This window comes from Alosa sapidissima, chromosome 19, assembly GCF_018492685.1.
Source record: "Alosa sapidissima isolate fAloSap1 chromosome 19, fAloSap1.pri, whole genome shotgun sequence".
NCBI lineage: Eukaryota > Metazoa > Chordata > Actinopteri > Clupeiformes > Clupeidae > Alosa > Alosa sapidissima.
The window spans coordinates 18,469,403-18,492,312 of record NC_055975.1 but is presented as its reverse complement, the minus strand read 5'-3'; the positions used below and the strand labels follow the sequence as shown (position 1 = coordinate 18,492,312).

General features: G+C 40.3%; 1 protein-coding gene across 1 annotated transcript; it reads left to right on the top strand.

Moving 5' to 3' along the window:
• The first annotated feature begins 16,280 nt into the window (after nt 1–16,280).
• Nucleotides 16,281–17,475, top strand: nkx2.9 (NK2 transcription factor related, locus 9 (Drosophila)). The gene is made up of 2 exons (XM_042072253.1): nt 16,281–16,525; nt 16,731–17,475. The coding sequence occupies exons 1-2, from the start codon at nt 16,375–16,377 to the stop codon at nt 17,249–17,251; spliced, it is 672 nt and encodes a 223-aa protein (XP_041928187.1). The 5' UTR covers nt 16,281–16,374; the 3' UTR covers nt 17,252–17,475.
• Nucleotides 17,476–22,910: the final 5,435 nt, after the last annotated feature.

The following is a 22,910-nucleotide window of genomic DNA, read 5'->3' as shown; positions in this document are numbered from 1 at the left end:
TAATTAAGTCCAAGGTAATACATGTGCGTGCAATCGTAAGTCATTGTTTCTGTAGCATTGCTTGAAGGTCAACATACCGGACCACCTAAACATTTGAATCCATTCAGGCCTAGTGGTTTCTCCCACCTTAGATACAGAAAATAATGTTGAAAATTATCTTCACTACATCAGATGAGACTGTAGCTTTTTCAACACATCTGAATGTGACAAATCGACTGCTGACTTTGAGAATCGGTTGGCTCCTTGACCATGATACAGGACTTTCCGCGTTGCATTCCCCGCACTCTGTTGGTGGTCAGCGCGAAGGGCAACTCGGCATAAATAACCTTCCGCAATGATTTAAACCTGGGCGATGACCACGACACTGTGCGCATGCAGTCTCTTGAGGTGCATGGCCGGAGGAAGTGTGAGAATTCGAGCACCGGCTTTCCTTTTCGTGTGCTAGTTTGAATTGCTCTAGCGACAAAGCTTCCCCTCGTCTCAGCCAAGGAGAACATAAATCTGGTATGTTAATTAACCTTTGAAAGATAGGGGAACGTGCACGTCAATGAGGTGAAGAGAGGAATGTAGCGTTCAGCCTCTCCCATGCGTTGCCCACACATTCTACTGCACAGGGTGACATCCAAATGTAAGACGAATGAGGCAAGAGTAAACAACAACAAATATTTAAACAATATTCAAAACTATTAGACCACTACTAATACTAATAATACATAAATAAATAACTAAATAAATACATACATACAATAAATAACAATTATTATTATTATTATTATTATTATTACTACTATCATCATCATTGTTGTTGTTGTAATAATAGTATTGTTGGTAGTAATAGTGCAACCACCACCACTACTCTAATAATAATAATACTCATATTATTATTATTAATAATAATAAAAAATAAAAGAATAAAACATTATAATAATGCTATATGTTACAGGAACTAGTCAGCTTTATTCTGATTGAAATTTGACACTTTGATAGAAAATATTCTCCACCAGTCCCTCATTTAGTCATTTATCTCCATATTGTCATTTATTTTCCTGCCCATGTCCAAGGCTTGGTTTGGTGTGAGTGTTCTTATCAGCTCCAACTCAGTATTAAGAATATTGTGTTGTTCTGCAGTTTTATATGACATTCAATTTTAGAACGCTATAGAAATATCATACATTATTAAACACGTCATGGACCTGCATTTACCATTTATTTTTTTACAAATATCTACATTTCGATGACTTAACCTATCTTTTCGTAATATTTTATCGTATTGGCGAGACTGTGGTTTCAGCTCCAAACATCAGAACTTTCATCTCACTGTGACTAATTCAAATTAAACAAAGCGCATAGGTTTAAAACTATTTTGCGTAGTATATGCTACGCATGTAGGCTAACATATGTGTTATCACGCATGGTTCATGTGGGTATGCATGTAGCCTATAATGTAAACAAGCTGAGTATGTTTCTATGGCCAATCAGTTTTAGACGCACAGCTATAGGACTACCTAATGATAAACAAAAAGACGGGCAAAGTGGTTTGGTAAAAGTACAGCCCTATGACAGGTACTACACGTCACACCTGGTAGGCATTACGTAGACAGCAGCACATCCTTTTAGCTGTTTTATACATGCAGGATCTCTTCTCTTTTTTTCTCTTTTTTTTGTAAAATGGCGTGTGATTGCTCAACAACGTAAAATGCAACAGTATTCCAAAGAATTGTCGTTTTGGCTGAGCTTTAAAAAGATTCGTTTATCAATCACTTCAGTCTGGCAAGTCTGATTCCTGCCAGAGTCACTGTGTTCAAGTGATGGCACCTGAAGTGAATCTAAGGCAAATATGGCTACATATTACATATTACTTTCTTTGCAAGACATGGCAACATGCTTAATAGCCTATATTTAATGCACACTGATCTTACAGAATGAAGTCCGACCCTTTTACAAACGTTATTTTCGGCGTAACATTTCGACCAGAAGATAACAACCCGGGCCTGTGAACTCTGCGCTAAAGAAAAAACACGTTATATTTGTATTTTTGTGTTCAATATTCAATTTACCTGCTAATGATCTGTATATCATATAAGATGTCCATGCAGGAGAGAGCTTCACTGTATTCTGGAATAATTCGCCCATAGATGCTTAGAGTAGCCTATCCTACAAAGCTAATAAAGGACAGGATAACACTAAAACACTATATTTTCTCTCCAATTACTGGATAAAATGCTTTGACTCAGCATTGCAATCACAAGGGAATTCGTCGCGTGCCATTAGGCTAGAGTTTCTTTAATTGTTCAAACTTTCCGATAACAGGCATCCCAAATATTTTTGATTAATCAAAGTGTAGCCGCGCTAATTAGTTTAACATTTCATTTGATCATTTAGAGCTAATGGACTTCCATCTCTTAAACGCACACAGAATTTTTCTGATGGGATCAGCAGCATCGGAAAAAGTTGCACTCATAATTACACGGGGCATGCGGAAATGTTTTATTGCTTTTAGGTGTTTTTCTATTCCTGTAATTCGTCAAACTCAAGACAACTCCCTCTCTCTCTCACTGTGTGTGTGTGTGTGTGTGTTTCCCCTCTCTGTTTTCTCTGTCATCCATCAGAAGACGAGTAGAGAGGACGGCGCGACTTGTGAGGTTGATTGACATACGTGTCAGCTGGTGGGCCGCTACTTGTCGCCTTTCATTACAGACGCCACATTTCATGGAGAGCGAGGTGTGAAAAAGTTTCCAACAGGTACCTCACCGTCCTTTACCTTCAGCACAGTTGGAAGTCTGTCGGGCTCCATTCTTACCTAAGACATGACCTCATACACGAGAGACTGACATGAAGTTGCATAGGGAGGGATGCCATCCTCGCACGGCGTCTGCATGGAATAAAGGTTATGCTCTACTAACCTTCACGAAAATAACCCCTGTCATACTGTCTCCACAGCTGTATAAAAAGACTAAACAGTGAAGTGACCGCATGGACATAAGCTACAGACTCGCCCGTACCTGTTGAGTGATCTTATTATTTTGCGGTCCGATGATGTACTGGATAATACGAATGCAGCCCAACTGTCCGTAGACCGTGTCTCAGCATGTGTGCTGGAGAAGAACTCAACGCGTTAGCCGGGGGAGAAGCCAACTTTGTGGGAGCTCACTGTTTATACTGGCCGGTCTTACTTCCCCCAAGGTCACGGCCGAAGATAGGGTAGTGGATTCACAGCGCTGCATTCTCTAGTCAATTTGAGCGGGATTCAGAATATAAACGGCTATTGTTTATATTCCAGATGAAGGATTACGTTTCGGTGCCGAAATTACAGCAGTTGTAAACAATCATGGCTACAACAGAACTTATGACCCGGCCACTTTTAAGACAACCAATATTGCATTGTATTCATAGTATTAATTCAATTAGAAAATTATTGAACATTAGTCTAATTGTGTTGTAATATAATGCATAATGATTTGCTACAGGTTTAAACGCATGTATGCCCAGTTATGTGAAGAATCTTGCGAGAGTCTGGCGTCAACTGCGATTAATTTGGGAGACTGATGCGCTTAAGACGATAGAGGCCTAGCTATTTATTTGTTGACATGGCATAGGCGTGCGATGGTTTGACGACTGTACAAATAGCCTACTGTAGAAAAAGCACACATCTAATTCATTAAAATATTGCGCCCACTGGCATTTATGCTCTCTGTGTCTTCTCTGACGCAACAAAGTCAAGAAACGCGACTTTATTCCAAAAAGGAAAAGCAGGGAGGGGTTGATTAAGGACTCGATTGCTGATTGCATATAGTATGCATGACATGTCAACAAAATGTGGTGAAGTATTGCCCTGAATTGCCTAACTCAAATTCTCCAAGCGACATGCGTTTTCTCTTAAATCGAAGTTTGTAAAGCGCAGCATCGTCCGTTGCGCGTTCTGAAATGAGTGATGACCTATACAGATAGATAGATAGATAGATAGATAGATAGATAGATAGATAGATACTTTATTGATCCCCAGGGGAAATTCAAGGTCTCAGCAGCATACAGACAACACAAACACATTCTTTAACAGCAGAAAGAGTAATAAAAGTATATAATATAAAAACACAACTAAGCAATAAGGACAGTAGAAGATAAAGTATATGCTAAATATACTAAAATACAAATTATACTAACTAACACTTAATCTAAATCAATTCTAAAAACAGTATCCACATAGTGGTGATTAATCAATCAGAGGCGATTGCAATGACGGAGGCAGGGACTGAGCCTGTACGCACGACTCACTCCTCCATGATTAGGCTATAATGAGTTCAATAGCGACAGTATGTTGTGGGAGGTGAAAGAGTTTAAGGGTTTCAGGAATAAATTAGTCTACATTAAATTAGATATCACCACATTACATTATGCCTCCGTTTCTTGTTCATCCTGGTCATATTTTTAAGGCATCCTTCGATCTAAGCAAGTCTGAGGACGTATGAATGAAACCAACATGTCATTGGACATTATCACAGAATATATGGGGAATGTTACAAAATAAAGAAACAGGATGTCCAACTTTGAAAAACACGAAGGCATTAAAACAAAAAAGAAGTCTAAAAACAGATAAAATTGACGACCAAAATTGAACAATCTGTCTGCTGATCTCGGAGTTGTTTGTTCCTCCAATGTTTATTATTATTATTATTATTATTATTATTATTACAGTTGTTAGCCATGTTGGAAGCTTCTGTTTAGCGAATATATTTTTTTATTTTTTATTCTCTTTGAATACAGCGTTGGCTCCAAGTGGGGAGCCAGATCAATGTGGCATCAACTTCCGTTTGGATTTTCTCATCTTTTTATAAATCCATTACCATTTCCATTGTTCTTATCTCTTAGTGTGTCTCACTTGGGCCTCTGTCGGTCAAGCGAGGGCTAACATTTAGGAATACACTGTAGTTTGTAACAGTGAGAACCAATTGTACACAGCTGCAATCATTGGCAAAAAACATCCTGATATATGGATATTTTCAATTAACGAGTTTACTCATTATGCAAAGCAGGAAGAATGTAGTATTACTTTTGTTCACTAGACCCGTGTAAGTCTTCATCTTTTATAGTAATACTTGTATTAATAGGCCAATGATAATGTCTGCCATTAATAAAACAGCCTGTGTGCATAAATAGCGATCATAACTTCTTTTTTTTGTGTGTGTCGCCTCCGAAGAATAGCCTTCACTTTTTGGGCTCTCAATGTTGAATAGGCTAATCTGCACCTTGACATTTTACAGAGCCAATTGCACCATGCAGTAGGCTCGCACCATGCAGTAGGCTCGCATTCAACACGACAGACTTCTTCTGATTTCAGAGTTACAAGGTTAACAAATGCGGCGATGTTGTGGATACAGTTAGGCTATAATCAACCATATTGTCTCTGTAAGAAATCGTCTGAATGATTCATCATTTTCAAATTCAAGACGGTCTGGATCACATTACTGTAACCAGTTTAAAGGATCAACTGATGACTGTCACCTTTATCTACCGAATGGGATTGACACCATTAAATTCCTTTTCAGGTTAGCACCTCTGACGGGGTTGAGTAGCCCTTGTAACTTGAATCCCGACGTAATGAGGACGAACTCAGGTTAACGACGTGTGTATGGGTGTTTCAGGGGCAAAGCCAGGTTTCACAAGAGAGGGGCAAAAGCGACTATATTTACGACCCTTTGAAGCATCTATCACGTTGACAGCTGTTAGAGCCGACACCTGGATGGCAACGAAAGGGATAATTCATTCCAGCTTGATTTAACCTACCCTAGATCATCCAATCAGAAAAACTGTGAACTTATTTTAAATATTATTTCATGAAAAAAAATCTGAAATTAACCTATTTGTTGAATAACACTAAAAAGTCACTTATCGACAAAAATTGGCCACATTTCTTGATCTCAAGTCTGTTCGTCACAACATAAATATTTTTCCATTTACATTGACTATTTGAAACCGTTTCTAGTCTTTCTAGAACCTTTTCTTTAACCAGCAGCAAACACAGAAACACAAAAACATTGTTTTGTTTTTTTCACATTTGCATCTATTTCAAGATCTGACAATAATCTTAATTGTGATCTAGTAGGCAAAGTAGGTAACATTTGTCATGAAAAAGCATGACATCAAAATCCTGCCTAATTGTGTCATGCCTCATACAAATATTGGCCTTTGCTCTTTCTAAAAGATGGTCTGCGCTAATTCAATAAGACAGCAGCACCCCCTGGTGTATATGATGAGTTTTGCATGGGCTATACTGCATTATACAATTGGTATGTCAGACAGGAACACCCTGCAAAGCTAAATGGTCGAAACATTCCAATTGTTCCAAACGACATGTAATACTAATGGTAACACGTCATATCATTATAAGTCTGAGAATCCAGGTGCAAGTGTCTGGTGATGGTGTAACCTTTTTCTGTTACTCTTTTCATTGGGAAGCTGAATGAATTTGCAAATATTAAATGTTATTGTTAGGATGTCTTGATGTTACTCTCGTTTTAATTTTATAACCTCCTGACCAGCACCTCTAATAGTTGAAACTATTAGCCCATTTTTGTATTATCATGTGAAACATAACTGGCTCTTTGTAAATATTTGGATATTCCAATAATCAAGTGTGTGTGAGTGTGTGTGTGAGTGTGAGTGTGAGTGTGAAAGGGACTGTGTGAAAGTTAAAATACTGTCTGCAGCACTGCCAAATCTAACCACAGTTACCTCTAGGGGGCAGCTGCTCACCATGAATGTCAGCAACAGCAACAGGGAGCAAAGTTAACCCTGTGCCAATTTGATTGGATCAATATTCAACTGACTGCGTTATGTGTCGCCAAACTAATTTGCTGTTATGTTGCTGTTAGCTGTGGGTAACTATTTAACCTAGTCTGTTAACTTCCAGCCCCATTTTGAATTTGTTTTGCCCTACATTGCACATCATCTACTTAGGAGGGCACTGCTCCCACATACTTTGGCCCATCATCAAATGCTTGGTAACATACATCTCTGGAACTGCCCACATTTGGGCCCTCTAGGTTACTTGAAGTGGCCTAGAAACACAATGAGGCCTTGAACCAGGTCGTGTGAAGCTGTAACTCCAAGTAGATGACTATAAAGTGAAATTTTCACAAATTTATTTGTGTTGCTCAGTGTATTTTTTAGAAAACTTATTCACCATAGCAGATTCATGTGAAGTAATACTTTTTCTTTGATTCTATGACAGTCACTTCCATGCAATCTAGATACAAACAAGAAACTCCAGAGGGTTAGCTTTCATTTGACACCAAGATTATGCTTCTTCTCAAAGGAGTTCTTGTGTAGCAAGAGTTTTATTGTCAGTATACACCAATAAGTCAATACGTCCTTTCGATCCAAATTTTGCTTAGAAACGTGTTTGCATGATTCAACTTCATGTAGCCGTCTACAGCCATCCTTGTGTAGGCTAACCCAGACTAAAAGGTACAGAGGCACAGATTCACGAGGGGGTGGAAGGGGGAATTTTATAGCATGTTTTATTCACACAATAGCGACAGTGCCAAGACCGAGGCATGGTACTGTCGCCGATCAAGTCGGTTTTGGGAGACGTGACCTTTCGTGCGTTAACTGTTAACCCTTATGCGCGTTAACTGTGGTTCCTAGGGTGAGTGAGGTCAAGGGGGGAAGGCGCATAGGCTCATGCAGTGAAGAACTCAAACACAATTGTTGAGAATAATTAAATAATAATTTGATTGACATTTTTGTATGTAAAATGCTATGAAGTCGGAGGGTAAAGGGGCAGGAGATCCCCACCTGGTGGCTCTGTGCACTTGCCAGTTTCAGGAAGAATAGCAGAAAGCATCACCCCAATCACTAGATTTAAAAGGATATATAAGTATATAGAAGGGAAAGACTCATTGAGGTCACCTACAGGACGTAGCCTACGCAGAGACTTTCTAATGAGGAGACACAGCACTCAAAAAAATCCTCCATAGAAATGCATGGGGTTAGTTTGTAACAATATGGCTACACATATCCTACAGTTACGAACAAAATTATTCATACCCCTGGCAAATATTGATTCAATGTTGATTTTCTCTTTATCAATATGTTTGTTCTGACGGAAAATGACACTACCACATGTCAAAAGGTTGTAAGACAATGTGGTAGAAACATGGAATCAAAAAAAGAAGCATTTTCATCTTTTTTAACATTTTTATGAAAATGGCGTGTCCAAAATTGATCATACCTTTTTTAAATAATCAATGGAAACATCTTTATTTACATTCACAGCTCTCAAAATGGTTATTATAATACCTACCAAGCCTCTCCATGTCTCCACAATGATTCTAGACAGCACCTTTTTATCAGCAATCTGGGTTTTCAGTCAAGAGTGATTATTTGCCATCCCTCTGGCCTTGTGCTCACTTTTCTGATGGATTGAGGTCTGGACTATGGCTGGGCCACTCTAAAATGTTGGTATTGATCTCGGTTACCATTTCTTGCCTTGTTTAGCTGTATGTTTTGGATCATCGTGTGGTTTTAATGCCGCCTATTGGGGCAGGTCTCTCAGCAGACAGCCTGATCTTCTCCTCCAAAATTCTCAATTTGCCCCTTGTTTTAGTGTTACCGTTTACTTTGAGAAGTTCACCAGGTCCCATTGTCTGAAAAACACCCAAAACTAATACATTTCTATAGCTACAGTATTCTCCACATTGTGGATGGTGTTTTGGTGGTTGAAATGTTCACTCCATCTCAAAATGGATCACTTGGTCATCTTGGATGCTGAGCATGAATCACTCTTCTCCAAACATGCACAACTAATCTAAACTAATCTAAACCTTTATAAGGGCACACCTGGACAGTAATTTAGCTTTCATCCAGGGACATGGCCTGAGATTCCAATGACACCATGTCCATTTCAATTGTGGGGGTTAGAAAAGTATTCTTTTGGGATGTTTTTCAACCAGGGGAACCTGGTGACCTTTTCAATGTAAACGGTAACACTAAAGCAAGAGGCTACACTGAGATTCTGGAGGAAAAGATCAGGCAGTGTGCCAAGAGACCTGCCCCAATAGGCATCATTGGACCATTAAACCATACAATTATCCAAAACATACAGCCAAACAAGTCAAGAAATGGTTAACAGAGAACAATGTCATATTTTAGAGTGGCCCAGCCAGAGTCCAGACCGCAATCCGTGAAAAAGGTGAGTACAAGGCCAGAGTGATGCAAATAATCGTCCCTGCCTCAAAACCCGGATTGCAGCTAAAAAGGTGCGGTGTAGGCCTACAATCATTGTGGAGACATGGAACGACTTGGTATGTATTATGAGAACCGTTTTAAGAGCTTTGATTGCAAATAAAGATGTTTCCAGTGATTTATTTTAAAAGGGTATGAATAATTGTGGACACCCCTTTTTTTAATATAAAAACGTTAAAAAAGTTAAAAACGCTTATTTTTTTCTTCTACTTTCTACCACATTGTCTTACAACGTTTTGGCATGTGGCAGTGTCAGTCAAAAAAAACATATTGGTCAAGAGAAAATCGACATTAAATCAATATTTGCCAGGGGTATGAATAATTGTGTTCTTAAAGGGACACCAGGCAACGTTTTCGTGTTAATTAATCATCTTCGTAAGTTGGTATATGGTTAAATGACTCATTACAGGGCGAATGAAGACTCTCTCGCCCGCCCCTACTGCCTGTTAGAAGAATATCCCACTTGCAAGTTCGGTGTATCCTACCCGCCGACCCAAGCAGGATCAGTTTACATCCTGCATACAGCAGAGGCAGGCTAACGAAACTCTAGCGATTGTTGCAAACGTGTGTATAATGGCAGAGCCAGTGAAGAAGCAGCGAAAACCCTTGACGGAAGATGCAAAGAAAAGGAAAAAAGCTTTAGACCGAGCGAGGGGGAGTTTCGTAAAGAAAAAGCATCAAGCTTGCCTGGTGTCCCTTTAACTGTACATAAACATATCCGCTCAGGCCAATCCAAACTCATCTGTTGTTCCTCGTTGGTGGAACGCGCTACCAGTTCCTACTACTTCCCTCTATCTTTAAAAAACTCCTGAAGATGCAGCTCTTCAGAGAATATCTCCTCTCGTAACACTACTTACAACTAGTCTTGCTAATTCTAACACTAACCACCTGACTATTATTATTATATTACATTTAGCAGATACTTCTTGACCAAAGTGACTTACATATGTCAGCCATATTACAAGGGATCACATTGTCCCCGGAGCAACTTGGGGTTAAGTGCCTTGCTCAAGGGCACAACGGTGGAAGCCAGGAATTGAACTGACAACTTTCAGGCTTCTGCATGCTAGCCCAGCTCCTTAACCACTACACTACCACCGCCCCCACACTAGAACTGACACTTAGTTGTATAAAAACAGCACTCACTGATGCACTTTTTTTATTGTACGCTACCTTTTTAAATTGTTCTAGAGTTGTTGAGAGAATTGTTTTAAAAGCTTTAAAAGCTGTTTTAAAAGCTTTTGTTTACCATGTTGTAAGTCGCTTTGGCTGAAAATGCGTCAGTCAAATGTAATGTAGGCTAATGTAATAATATCCTGCCCCTTGCACGGCAAAAAAGTAGACATGTGAATACATTGTGCCAATCATGTGTTGTGATCTCAAGCTGGAGCAAGGTTGGTGTAGTGAAGCCTTGCGCACGTGCATTTCTGTCGAAATAGATGCCTGATAAGTGTCCAAAAAGCGTTACTTTATGGCCAATGAGTGGAGGGACTTCCCTGAAAGGACTTTGGCAGACGCCAACGTGACATGATAAATTTACCCTGTGGGATGGTGTGGATGCCAGCCGAACTTGGTCCCGCCCCACTTTAGTAGACTAATGGGAAATGGGAAATTGTATTGCAACCAACAAAATTGCTAACTTAGCAAAGAGTATAGAAGCCCTATACTCTATACTCTTTGAACTTTTTACTCCATACTCTTTGAACTTAGTTAGCAACTATGGTTTTGGGAAACACGCCCCAGGTCAGGAAGTATAAGTATATATACTTTTTTGATCCCGTGAGGGAAATTTGGTCTCTGCATTTAACCCAATCGGTGAATTAGTGAAACACAAACAGCACACAGTGAACACACAGTGAGGTGAAGCACACACTAATCCCGGCACAGTGAGCTGCCTGCTACAATGGTGGCGCTCGGGGAGCAGTGAGGGGTTAGGTGCCTTGCTCAAGGGCACTTCAGTGCTCCTCCGTTCACTGGTCGGGGCTCGAACCGGCAACCTCTGGTTACAAGTCCAGAGTGCTAACCAGTGGGCCACGGCTGCCCATAAAGGAAGGAAGTTCGGTCTGATGGAGCAACTATGCCCGAACCAGAGCCGTTTGGACCAATCAAATTGGGCTTTGTACGATGATGGACAGATGAGCAACAGTGCATATGTCATCTGAGCAAGCTTCAGTTGATTTTGTTTGCAACAAAAACACTGTGGCTAGAAGCTAGACAGATGGCTTCTAAGACCCCGTTTACACATAGGAAAAATGCATATTCCATGCGGTTTGGCCTTTCATTTGCACGAAAACAGAGGTATCACTTCTGAAAACAAAGTGGATATGTGGGAAAACTCCAGGTTCACTATCATCAAGGGAAAACAGCGTTTTTGCATTGTGACATGATGTTGTTCAGGCAGCAGGCAGCTAGCGAATGGTGAGGTGATGTTTGCTGTATGTGACAAAAAAATTGGCTTAGAAACCGCGCGTAACATCCTTCAAGCAACTTTAAAGCATTTGTGGAGAAGAAGGATGGTTAGGGTGTTCTTCCTACAGCTCATGGTAAGCTATTTCGTTGCTCTTATTTGTGCAGAGGCATTTCCCTACTGTATTAGTTGAAACATGACCCACGTCCCAATGGATCATGGATCAGTATCAGACTCAAACTTGACTAGAACTGAGTATGACGACCAGAGCCGGACAGTAACGTACATTTATTTGAGTACAATTTTGAGGGATCTGTACTTTACTCGAGTATCATTTTTGGGGTGTACCCATGACTTTACGCAAGTACATTTGAGAGGCAAATATTGTAGTCTTTACTCCACTACATTTCTATCCATAACCGTGAGTACCTGTTACTACTTCTAAAAAAAAAGGAAAAAAGAAAAATCTCAGAAACCCTCAATTTGTTGTTTCCCTCTCAAACGTGATTGGATTGTGCAGGCGCCACCGATTGGGACAGCCTATCAGCAATCACCTTCAGCTTTCCGCCAAAGGCAACTCCATGGTCAGATTTAGATAAGAGACGAAACCATGGACGAAACAATGGATGAAGACGCAGCAGGTCCATCCCGGGAATGTGCCAACCTGTGGCCCCACCTAGCCAGACTATTTCAATTTTCTGAACAAGTTAATGATAGTTTTCACTTCAAGTGTTTCAATTACAAAATAGTATTTTGTATTTGAAATACGTATTTTAAATACATGTATTAGAAATACTGCCCATCCCTGGCAACATGGTAAAAAGATGAAAATGACTTGATTTGACTTCCAATTCCTTTTACATTCTCCAAGGTATTAACATTAACATTTTTTATAACTGCATGTAGGACGTTTCTGTACATTAATGTAAGCACTGTGGCAGTAGTAATGCAATATTTAGAAAATGTAGGCTACTCTTGTACTCTTGATACTCAAGTACTTTTAAAAACAAGTACTTCAGTACTTTTACTTAAGTAGACATCTGACTGTTGTACTTTTACTTGTACTTGAGTAAAATTTAGCAAATGGTATCTGTACTTTTACTCAAATAATGAAGCTGTGTACTCTGTCCGCCTCTGATGACGACCTCAGGCTAGGTATTCACCATAGCAGCTCACAATTGGAACGGAAAAGTCTTACAGTCCAGGTGTCCCTCTGCTATGATTTTCCTAATGAAGGCTGGACCCAAGCTCCCCTGTTAAATAATTAAGAAGGAGCTTTTAGCTGACACTGTTTAAAATGTATCTCTGGAGGCCGATCACACTATCTTAATCTAAAAACTCTGTATAGTGTGCTTTACCTGTGCTTCATAAATGTCCCCAATGTTCAGTAGATACTGTAGATAGACAATAGGCCTATTTTTAAAACCTCTCGTCACGATAGCAAAACAGGCCAATATACACCATCTGTAATGAACCATGGGCTCTCAACAAGCCTGCGTTTATCTATGTAAATGTGAATGTTTAGCTTTAGCACATAGTAGCCTGACAAGCTGTAGCACACAGAATGTTTGTATGTCAATTACAACGTTTGTCATAGTGCATTCAAATTAATAGATTTTTCAGCACCTCTCAAACGAACAGCGGCGGCCCTGCGTTTTCACTCGCATGTTTCATGAACGACTGTAAAAACAAACGAACCTAAAGCAACAATGTTAAGGTTCTGTAGAGTGTTGTATTGGTGTAGGCCTTCGCCATTGCACTAATTTAAAATGAAAAAGTCTTTATCATATTAGCCGCGTACAGGCTCCATTACAAATGTTTAGCTGTAAATTGTAACGAAGATTAGTTTTACAATGCGAGTTAATGTATTTACACAAACACATATTGAAATAGCATAAGTCTAAACCATCAAAAGACAGTCTTTGATAGTGATTTAAATGTTTCTGCTTGTGATTTCTGTTTTTCTGCATTGAGTAAGACATAAGATGAGGTGACCATTTCTGAGGTGAGGCATGTACTGAATCAGACTAGCTTATAGTATCTAACCAAACCTAATGATGTAAAACATCTCTGTCTTGATTCGTTATAGCAACAACAAAACCCTCATTATTTATAGGGCTATAGCACAGAGATGTTTTACAGAAAGGCAATCAGCTGATCTTTTGTGATAATAGACTTTTGTATTCTATTTCAGACGGGCCCCATTTCAGACCACTAGCCCCATACTATCTAAAGGGAATGAAAATATAATATTAATAAAAACGTTCAACTGCAAAATGTCAAAACGGCATTAGCTTGATATATAAGTGTGTATTACATCTGTCTAAAGTTATCGAGGGACAACTGAAAACATGTCTGAAACAGATTATCCAAAACTAGCATAAAACTGTTCAATTCAACACATCTGTAAAATAAAACAAAAATATTCAGATCATAGATTATTAATTTCCTCAAGATACACTTGCTATCCATATGAGCTTGTGAAGGGTATAATATGTAAGAGGCAACTCCCAACACGGTCTCGAAGGCACGAAAGCCTGGTTGTTATGAAAATCAGGATAGAGAACTTAAGTAAATATTTGTCGGTGGAGGGCTCTCGGCGTCTGGAGAGCAGGCTCTTCTGTTGAAGCCTCCTGGAAACAGTCGGTGGTTCGTAGATTAAGGGTACAGAACTTTCTCCCCGAGAACCTCCATTTGTCCTTTGAGAATTGGCACTTTGTGTACGACTACTGGGTAAACGGAGGAGCACTTGCTACATTATGTAATCCTTAAGTCAACTCCACGATAAACGAAACAATCCTTGTGGCAATCCTTTCGCCAAATCCGTTTGAATTTTCGATGGAACTGGGATGAGTGTAGGCTATGCTTTCTGTGGAATGGTCAGTGAATTACCACAAACAGTATCCCTTTCTCTTCATAGAAACTCCATAGTTACCCAATATAATAGAGGTACAAAAATAACTTAAACATTTCAGCCAACTATAAAGACTACACCTAAGCCTACATCTTGGACGCCAAAACAAAAACACAAAAAGTATGTCTCTTTTATATAAGGCCTACAATCAACTTGTCTCCCTGTTCACTGATTGATTTTATGAGAGATGCTTCTGTATCACAAATTAGAGGCTACGGAGCAACCGCGTTCTCCTGTGACTATTGCACTTGCCTAATGTCGCCATCAATGAAACTTTTTGGAACAGCAAAAAGCCTTAAAACCGGGCCACCATCATTTTGATTTAACGCGCATTAAAACAAAAAAACATAGGGCCTGCGACTTGATGTGTCACTGCGGACTAAAGCGCTTTTGATTCTGTTTCGAAACGCATAACTAATAATGGTGTATAGACTTGGGCGGTAGTAGACGTGTAGCAGTAGATATCAGCCAAGATCCCATTCAGTCCCTTTCACAACCATGACAACAAGGAACAAGCGCGGATTTATCCGAGAAAGTTAAAGGACATTGTAGCCGGGCGTCAATCATGCATTATTCCACGACTGAACAAATGCAAAATCTTGACTGGAACAAATGCTTCCAACGGGTCTCTGACGCGGGGCTACATTTCCCTCTTTTGTTCTGGCGCGCTGGTTGGCATGTATTTGTGTTCACTCTTTCTCGGCCCGACCACCCAGGCTGTCTCATAGAGGTGCATCCAGCACCCCAGCCGGGAGGGCTCGCGCTGTCACCAAGGCGCGTTCTCTATGATAGAGGAAGAGGCCGTGCATGTCCACGGCGGTGGCATGGGAACGGCTCAGGCTCCTCACACCCGCCTAGTGTACACTCACTCGTGAAGAGATGGACGCGAGCCACTGACTGCTCCATCCTCAAAAGCAACCCCACACACTCCACCGGTCCAAAAATAACCCAAAATTGTCCACTGTTTGCACAACCCTTAAGCTCTTTCAACAAAAGCAAAGCCTGACTCTCAAGGCATACTGAGAGATAGCACTAGAATAGCCTAAATGTATTGCGTAATGCTACAGGAGGAACCAGGTCCACGAAGATAAACACAACACAAACTTTGTAACTGTGTCCATCAGCATGAGAACAGTAAAACACCTTTTTGTTTTCTTGGCTTATTTGCCTCATCAAACTATGTGTGGAATCTGGCAGGCCTGATTGTGTGCTTGTAAAGATTATGATACGATTGATAACATTTGTCATTATGTTCTAAACAATTTGCCGATGGTTCGACAATACACCAATAAATGCATTAGTTAAACCAACTCTAGACATCATCCTAATGGATCACTTTGTATGCAAATACCCAGGCACGTTATTTGCTCTTGGGGGAGGGATGTGCGTTCTTGTTGTCACTTGCCACCCAAGACGTGATTCAGCCTAAACAATTACCATTATCTGTTTCCCACTTTTCACTGTTCAGACCGAATCGGTAATGATGAAGAGTGTTTCCTTAGCACATTGTGCGAGCCACTGCTATTCTTTCCTGGGTTCACACCTACCATCACTGGAGTTTAAGTACCCGGCTCATTCAGGTACTTTGCATCCTTGAGACGGAGAGGCCTGAAAAGAGACAGTGTTCAACAGCGCTGAGTGCTGTTTATATATAAACACCCTCCGAGGCACTTACTCAGGCATTGAGGGGTTTGGCGTGGAAGTGGGTGCACCTTGCTTGTCTATCTGCACATCAACTGGATAACCTGAAGAGGCATTTTGTCATCTCCCGCTGGAGCTTCCAAAAAAACCAAAACATTTTTACGCAAACATGTCGGTCTCCACAAAATTCAGTTTCACCGTGAGAAGCATTTTGGATTTACCCGAGGACGAGGGGAACACTATTCCACGTTTCCGGGCGGATCCAGTCTCCGATGCAGCCTACTCGTCATGGATGAATATTGACGGAAACCACTGCATATGTAAGTGACCACAACATTTAGAATTTTATTTAGAATTTAGAATTGTATGAACTTTAGAGAATCAATCTTGGAAGGCTAATGTTATTGATGTTGTAAGAATGTTTTTTTTACATAATTATGAACATGTTTTGTCTATTAAAGCGTTCGGCCTGTCATCACACAAATGCATTCAAGGCAACCATATAACATTTCTGTTTACTTACAGCATCAGATGAAGGCACTCCAGATAACACATCTGATTCACTCGATCCGACGGAGGCCTCATTGGAAACTGAGAGCGACAAGAAGAAGAAGCGCCGCGTGCTCTTCTCCAAAGCGCAGACCTATGAGCTCGAGCGGCGTTTCCGCCACCAGCGCTACCTGTCGGCTCCCGAGCGCGAACAACTGGCGCACCTGCTCAGCCTCACTCCGACGCAGGTGAAGATCTGGTTTCAAAATCACCGCTACAAGATGAAGAGAGCCCGTGCCGAGGGACCCTCGGACCTCGGCCAACCAGCGGTGCTGCAGAGGATCATGGTCCCTGTCCTAATGCGAGATGGCAAACCCTACCAGACTTGCTTCATCGGCGCTGAGAGAAACGGATGTATGGTCGCCTCAGCAGCACCTGCCCCTCACTACAGCGTTCAGGGATGCCAGTCTTTACAGCATCCCACGCCGCTCGGCCTATTTCCCAGATTTCAGCACTTTACGCACTCTGTGCCCACTTCACACCATTTCGTTTGGTAAAATCTCACCTAAGACACCAACAAGGAGACCGTTTTGACTCATACAAACACTTCACGAAATTGGATCAGTTTTTAGAATGAAGATATTTGTCACATCCGTTTGAGGTGTGTTTGATTAAAACTATTTAAACATAGTTCTTTCAGAAATACCAGAAGATATTTTGCACATATTATATGTTTTACTGCCATTTTATAGTCTTGTTTTGTATATTCGAATATGATGAACATTTTAGTGGATTCTGTCGCTTATAACTTTGCGTAAATGAATGTTATTTTTATATTTTTATATAACTACAATTTTAACGATCTGCAGATGTCTTGGAAACAGATGTTTATGTTCAGTGTTTTTGTAATATGAATAAAATGTAGCCAACAATTTGCTCTAAACGTTGTTTGCAGTCCCATATATATGAAATGTACTTTGCATAAAAACATTTTTATTTCAATTTAGATAATAATATTGATAGCGATATGTGACTAATTGTTTGCAAAAGAAATTAGTTCTAGGGTTAATCCTTCAATATATATATTAACCTGAAATATTTTTGGCATGGTCTGTATTTGAGATACTTAAAACTCTAAATGAATCACCAATGAATCACCAAGTATTAAATAGAATGAGGCCTACTACATGCAAAGATGTCCTTAAACGTGAAAGATTTTTATTCTAATTTATGTTCATATCATATTGAATTAATCCATTTAAAACACTTATATATGCACGTATAATGCTACAGCCTTTTATGAAATACGAATATATAGTGTGTGTGTGTGAGAGAGAGAGAGTGCGTGAGAGAGAGAGAGAGAGAGAGAGAGAGAGCGAGAGCATCCCACCACCTGCAACCTGTACATAAAAGATGCATTAAACAGCAAAATGGACATTGTGCGCAATGCAAGAAACGTAATTTGCAAATGTTTACGGGATTGCACTCTTCATTTAAATGTCTGGGCCTGGTGTATATTCGAGCCAGACAGAGGAGAGATCTGTAAGGCATCCCCCTGACAGGACCTTCTTGTTTCCCCGACCCCCTATCTTATTAATCCCGGCTCCCAGTGGCGGATCGTCCCTGTCACCTGGTCTTTTGTCAGCTCGCTTGGACCACCTTGTTTCACATATGGAGGGGACTGCCCGCATCTCTTCTCTCGCTGCATCTCCTCCTAAACACTTTTTTTGTGTCTCTCCTTGAATGGCCGCTATTGTCCGAGACCGAAAGAGACCTACAGACAAAATCCCCCGTGTTGCAATTCTCTCCATGTTTAATCAGGCCACGGTGACAAATTTATGGGGTTTAACAACACAATGGTGTTTTATAACGTCGTAGGTTTAACCCCTCACAAAGATCGGCCTTTAGAGACTAGGCTACGCTTCTCTTTTGAGTTATTACGCGCAGAAATATGCTGAGAAACATTACGGTTAAGTGCTACCAAACCAACTGCATGCCAGATATAAATAGATAGTTGAAGAGATTGCGTTTTCACAGAATTAACTAAAAAAGAAGAAACTAAAGACAAACGATGACCAATGATAAATCCATCTCCCATGTTAAGTGTGTTAGGCCATTCAAACAACCAACAAAGTGGACCATCAACGTTATGTGCAAGCGGCGATAACGTGACATTTGACCCAACATAGGCCAACACTAATGATTCTGTTAAAAACTCATTGGGAATGATAAAAGGTTATTTTTTACTAAATAATAAATAACAAACAATGTTTTTTCCTTATGTTCTATCTATAATGCCCTGTTGTAGGCTAGGGCAATATTCCCATGATTGGCCTATGACCAATGAAAACTATACCAGCGCCAGACCAGGGTTAACATCAGAGAATTGGAATTGGACAGCAGTCGGACTGTCCGAAAAGAGCTTTGATAAGTAAGAAAAGTAACTGATCACATGGAAACTAACATAGGCCTAAATGTATCAATTCTACATCTCCTAATTTGTTAATCTGTGAAAAGCGAGTAGAGACAAAGTTAAAGTGACTCTTTAAACAACTTTCAGCATAATCATTCAGTGTTATGTAAGTGTATTAAATAAATGCTTTACTACATTGTGATGCAAAGAAATGTATACTTGATTGAAAATAAGAAACCTGAAGAAATAAAATGTATATGGATGACACCAACATGTCAGATGTCATCTACCTAGCCTATAGGCTACTGCTCCCTCAAAGTTGCATCATTGTAGGACTACAAACATTACATGTTTGTAACATTAAATGTGCTTAACAACAACTACATATTTCACAAAATCAACAAAACAATACAACCGAGAAAGAGAGATCAACATGATGGAGAGAGAGAGAGGAATACAAGAGGGAGAGGGATAGAAAAGGACAGTGATAAACATGAGTGAGAGGGAGAGGGACAGAGGAAGACATAAATATATGAGAAGGAGAGAGAGATGGAAACAGACTGCGGAGAAAGGTGGGATGGAAATAGAGAGAAAGAAAGATATGTAAGATGCATCTTAAGAGATGCTTAAGAGATGCATCTGGAACGTTGAAGACAAGCAGCAAATGGCTTAATAATGCGCATGTCGACCTTTCCGCTAGATGGCAGGGTAGCACTGCAAAATCTTTTCACTTCATTGAAGCCTACACACGGAACAGTTACAGTTGTGGCACATGTTCAGTTATGGTGCATGAACGTAAGTAGCGTGAAAGCGTGAAACTACATAAACTCCTGTTTTAATAAAAACAACAAAAAGCTGTAAAGACATCACAAAAACATGAACAAACTCTCAGTCTGTTCCTCAGTATTCCTAAGCGGACAGCCTCCGCCCAAAATGCACAGAGAAAGACCAACTTCAGTCAAGAACGATGGGAAATCATCGTCATATTTCTGTCCATGTCTCAAATGTACAGGTTCCACGAGGGGTTCATAACAAAGTGGCCATTTAAGCCATGACAGAACAATGCTCTTTTTGAGCACGTGTGCGGTTGTCGCAAAGCTCCTCATGCATTAATCTAGGGAATTAGAGAAAGCATTCTGGCTAATTAACGCTAATTGTTCATAATAGTCCTGCTCTTGATGAGAAAGGAGGTCCTGATTTAGATAATTAACAATGCTTTTTGAGAATCTGTAATTAAGGACGGTCTATATTCTGAAGAAAACATGTTACAATTCTAATTCTCCCTAATTACACATGAGTAATTAGCAAGACAAGGTGCGCTCACCTGTGCTCAAAACAATCTCTGACAGAAATTATGTGTTGTTGACACGTATTAACACGCGCGCGGTATGTTCGCTATTGTTGCATTTGACGCGCTCCTGTTGTTGCATTATTTGACGCGCTCCTGCTTCGAGGCCATTCAAAATCATATATCAAAATGAAAGGGTTAATGGATAGCTATCCATAGAGCCTATTTGGATGATGCGGTATTTACTAACTATTATTGTATTTCTAAGTTCAAGGTATCAGGAATGTGTTCTGGTTAAACGTTATTTTATGTGACAGACATATAGGCCTAAGGCATAGGCCTATACAAGTGGAGAGAAATAGAGTTCGTTTAGGATCTGATCACATCTCTGGATTTTGGTAAGAGCCTAGGCCTAAACACACTAGTACTCTTTGAAACAAGCTGGCTGTGATTACCCTGACAAAATACAGTATTTTTAACATCTTTTTGTTACTTTAACGGAGGTAGGGGTCATTGTAGCTTACGGCTCATTGCACCTCCAAATAAGGAGCATGTATAAATCTGTACCACATTTGTCTCTTTACCACAGAAGTGCGTTAGGCCTACTGAGTCACTAACGTCATCTCACCACCAGAAGACGCTGTCTTTCCTCGATTTCACGCAGGTCTTTGCACCTGTTGGCGCAATTTGTGAGTGGCCACTTCGTTGTACCCTTCCGCGACTTTCCTGCGTCAGCGCACGCGCGTTGCGAGTGCACAGTTTATGTCACCATACAGTCCATTTGGTACTGCGCGTATTTGTAAGGTTGCCGTTTAAGTGGCGGCCTCAGCAGGACAGCTGTGAGTCAGACCCTTAAAGCTAGTCAGCACAGCGGAGAACGAATTCACATTGTTCCTCTTAATTCTTCTCTTTAACCCATTGCTCTTAAGCGTGAGAGTGTAATAAAATGAATAGAAACGGTACCTTGTGTTTTCCAACTCGCACTGACCCCATCACGTGAATTGCTGGTTTTCAAACTAGAGGCAGGCTACTGTTTTTTTTTAAATAATAATTATCTGTGGATTCAAATGTATCCATTACAACGTTGGAGTCTGAAAGTGTTATCTCCTACTGTAAATTAGGGTATTTCTGAGCAGGTGCTCCAGCTAACACGCATGGAGACATTTTAACGGATTGGCCTATGGCATCACCACGCACTTCTACCATGATAAATGTTTATAATGTGCCTGCCTGCCCATACAAGATGTTCATTTATCGACATGCAATCTAACAAAGGAATATAATATAATATAATGCAGAGTAACCTATCCTCCAGTCTTATGTCGACACTAAATTCGATCACATTTCATTCCATTACAAAATGGTAATAAAGAGACTTTCGTATACCCAATAAACCATCATTGTGAGCTACAATATATCAACATAAATAAGGTCCGAAGTTAATATAAATAAATAATAAGGCTTACCGGTGAATATACTTGAACATGGCAAAATAATAAAAATAAGCCAATTTTCACGAATACTAATGTTGTTGTTGTTGTTGTTGTTTTTATCAATATTTCATGAGAATAGGTTAAATTATTGTATAGATAGATTTAGCAGCACATCGTGCCCCACTGCTCTACATTTCCCCGGGAAGGAAATGCTGGAGATGCTCTAACTTCAAATCTAATTGAGGCGGAAAATCACGGGGCCCCTCGAGAGCAATGAAGCGTATTGGTGTCTCAGTTGCTGTCTACCTGCCGCGTTCCTTTGAAGGGGTATACTTGAGAGCCGTTAACTTCACCTGAGAGCTCTCCTGACTCCCTTCAGCACCGAGGCCTCCACCAGCATTTTGCGAGCTTCGGGGCTATGGCGACTGAGAGGGAATTTGGCCGACACGGCACTCTGCATCTCGTCCAATGATATCACATGAAGAGGGGTTAATGATTAACAAGACCTCTCAACGCCCGGATATGTATTTATTTATTTATCTGTCTATTTTCCTTCCCTCTTAGCAAGTGCACTTTTGCATGTCTGAGTGAGACAGGGGCATAATGCAAACAACGTTTGCAATCACCAGAAGCCTCTTGTGGCTATTAAAAGTCAGGAGTTCAGCTGGAGCTTTTTCTCAGACTCAATGGTTCTCAAAGTCTCAAGTCCGCTCATGTAGGCTACTCTTATGAAGGAGGCCCTTATCAGCATCACTCCAATTGCTAATATTGTATATTTGCTTAGCTGTCTCCCTCTCCCTGCTTATCAACACCAACAACAATATCAACAGTATGCATCTACATCAAATTGTTTGTCTATGAGTAGGCTATGGTATTGTACTTAAGTGTTGGTGGATTCCCCATTTTGGAGGTAGGTGAGGGTCTTCGGGGGTAGATATTTTTGAACACGTAATACAAATTATACTCGGTTGTCTTGATGATAGAGCTGGCTTATATTATTGTCCTAGCTGCCGATGCCCCGCCTCTAATGGTCGCCTTAAACCTGGCACACAGCTAAAACAAACGAAAGCCAGACTCCAGCT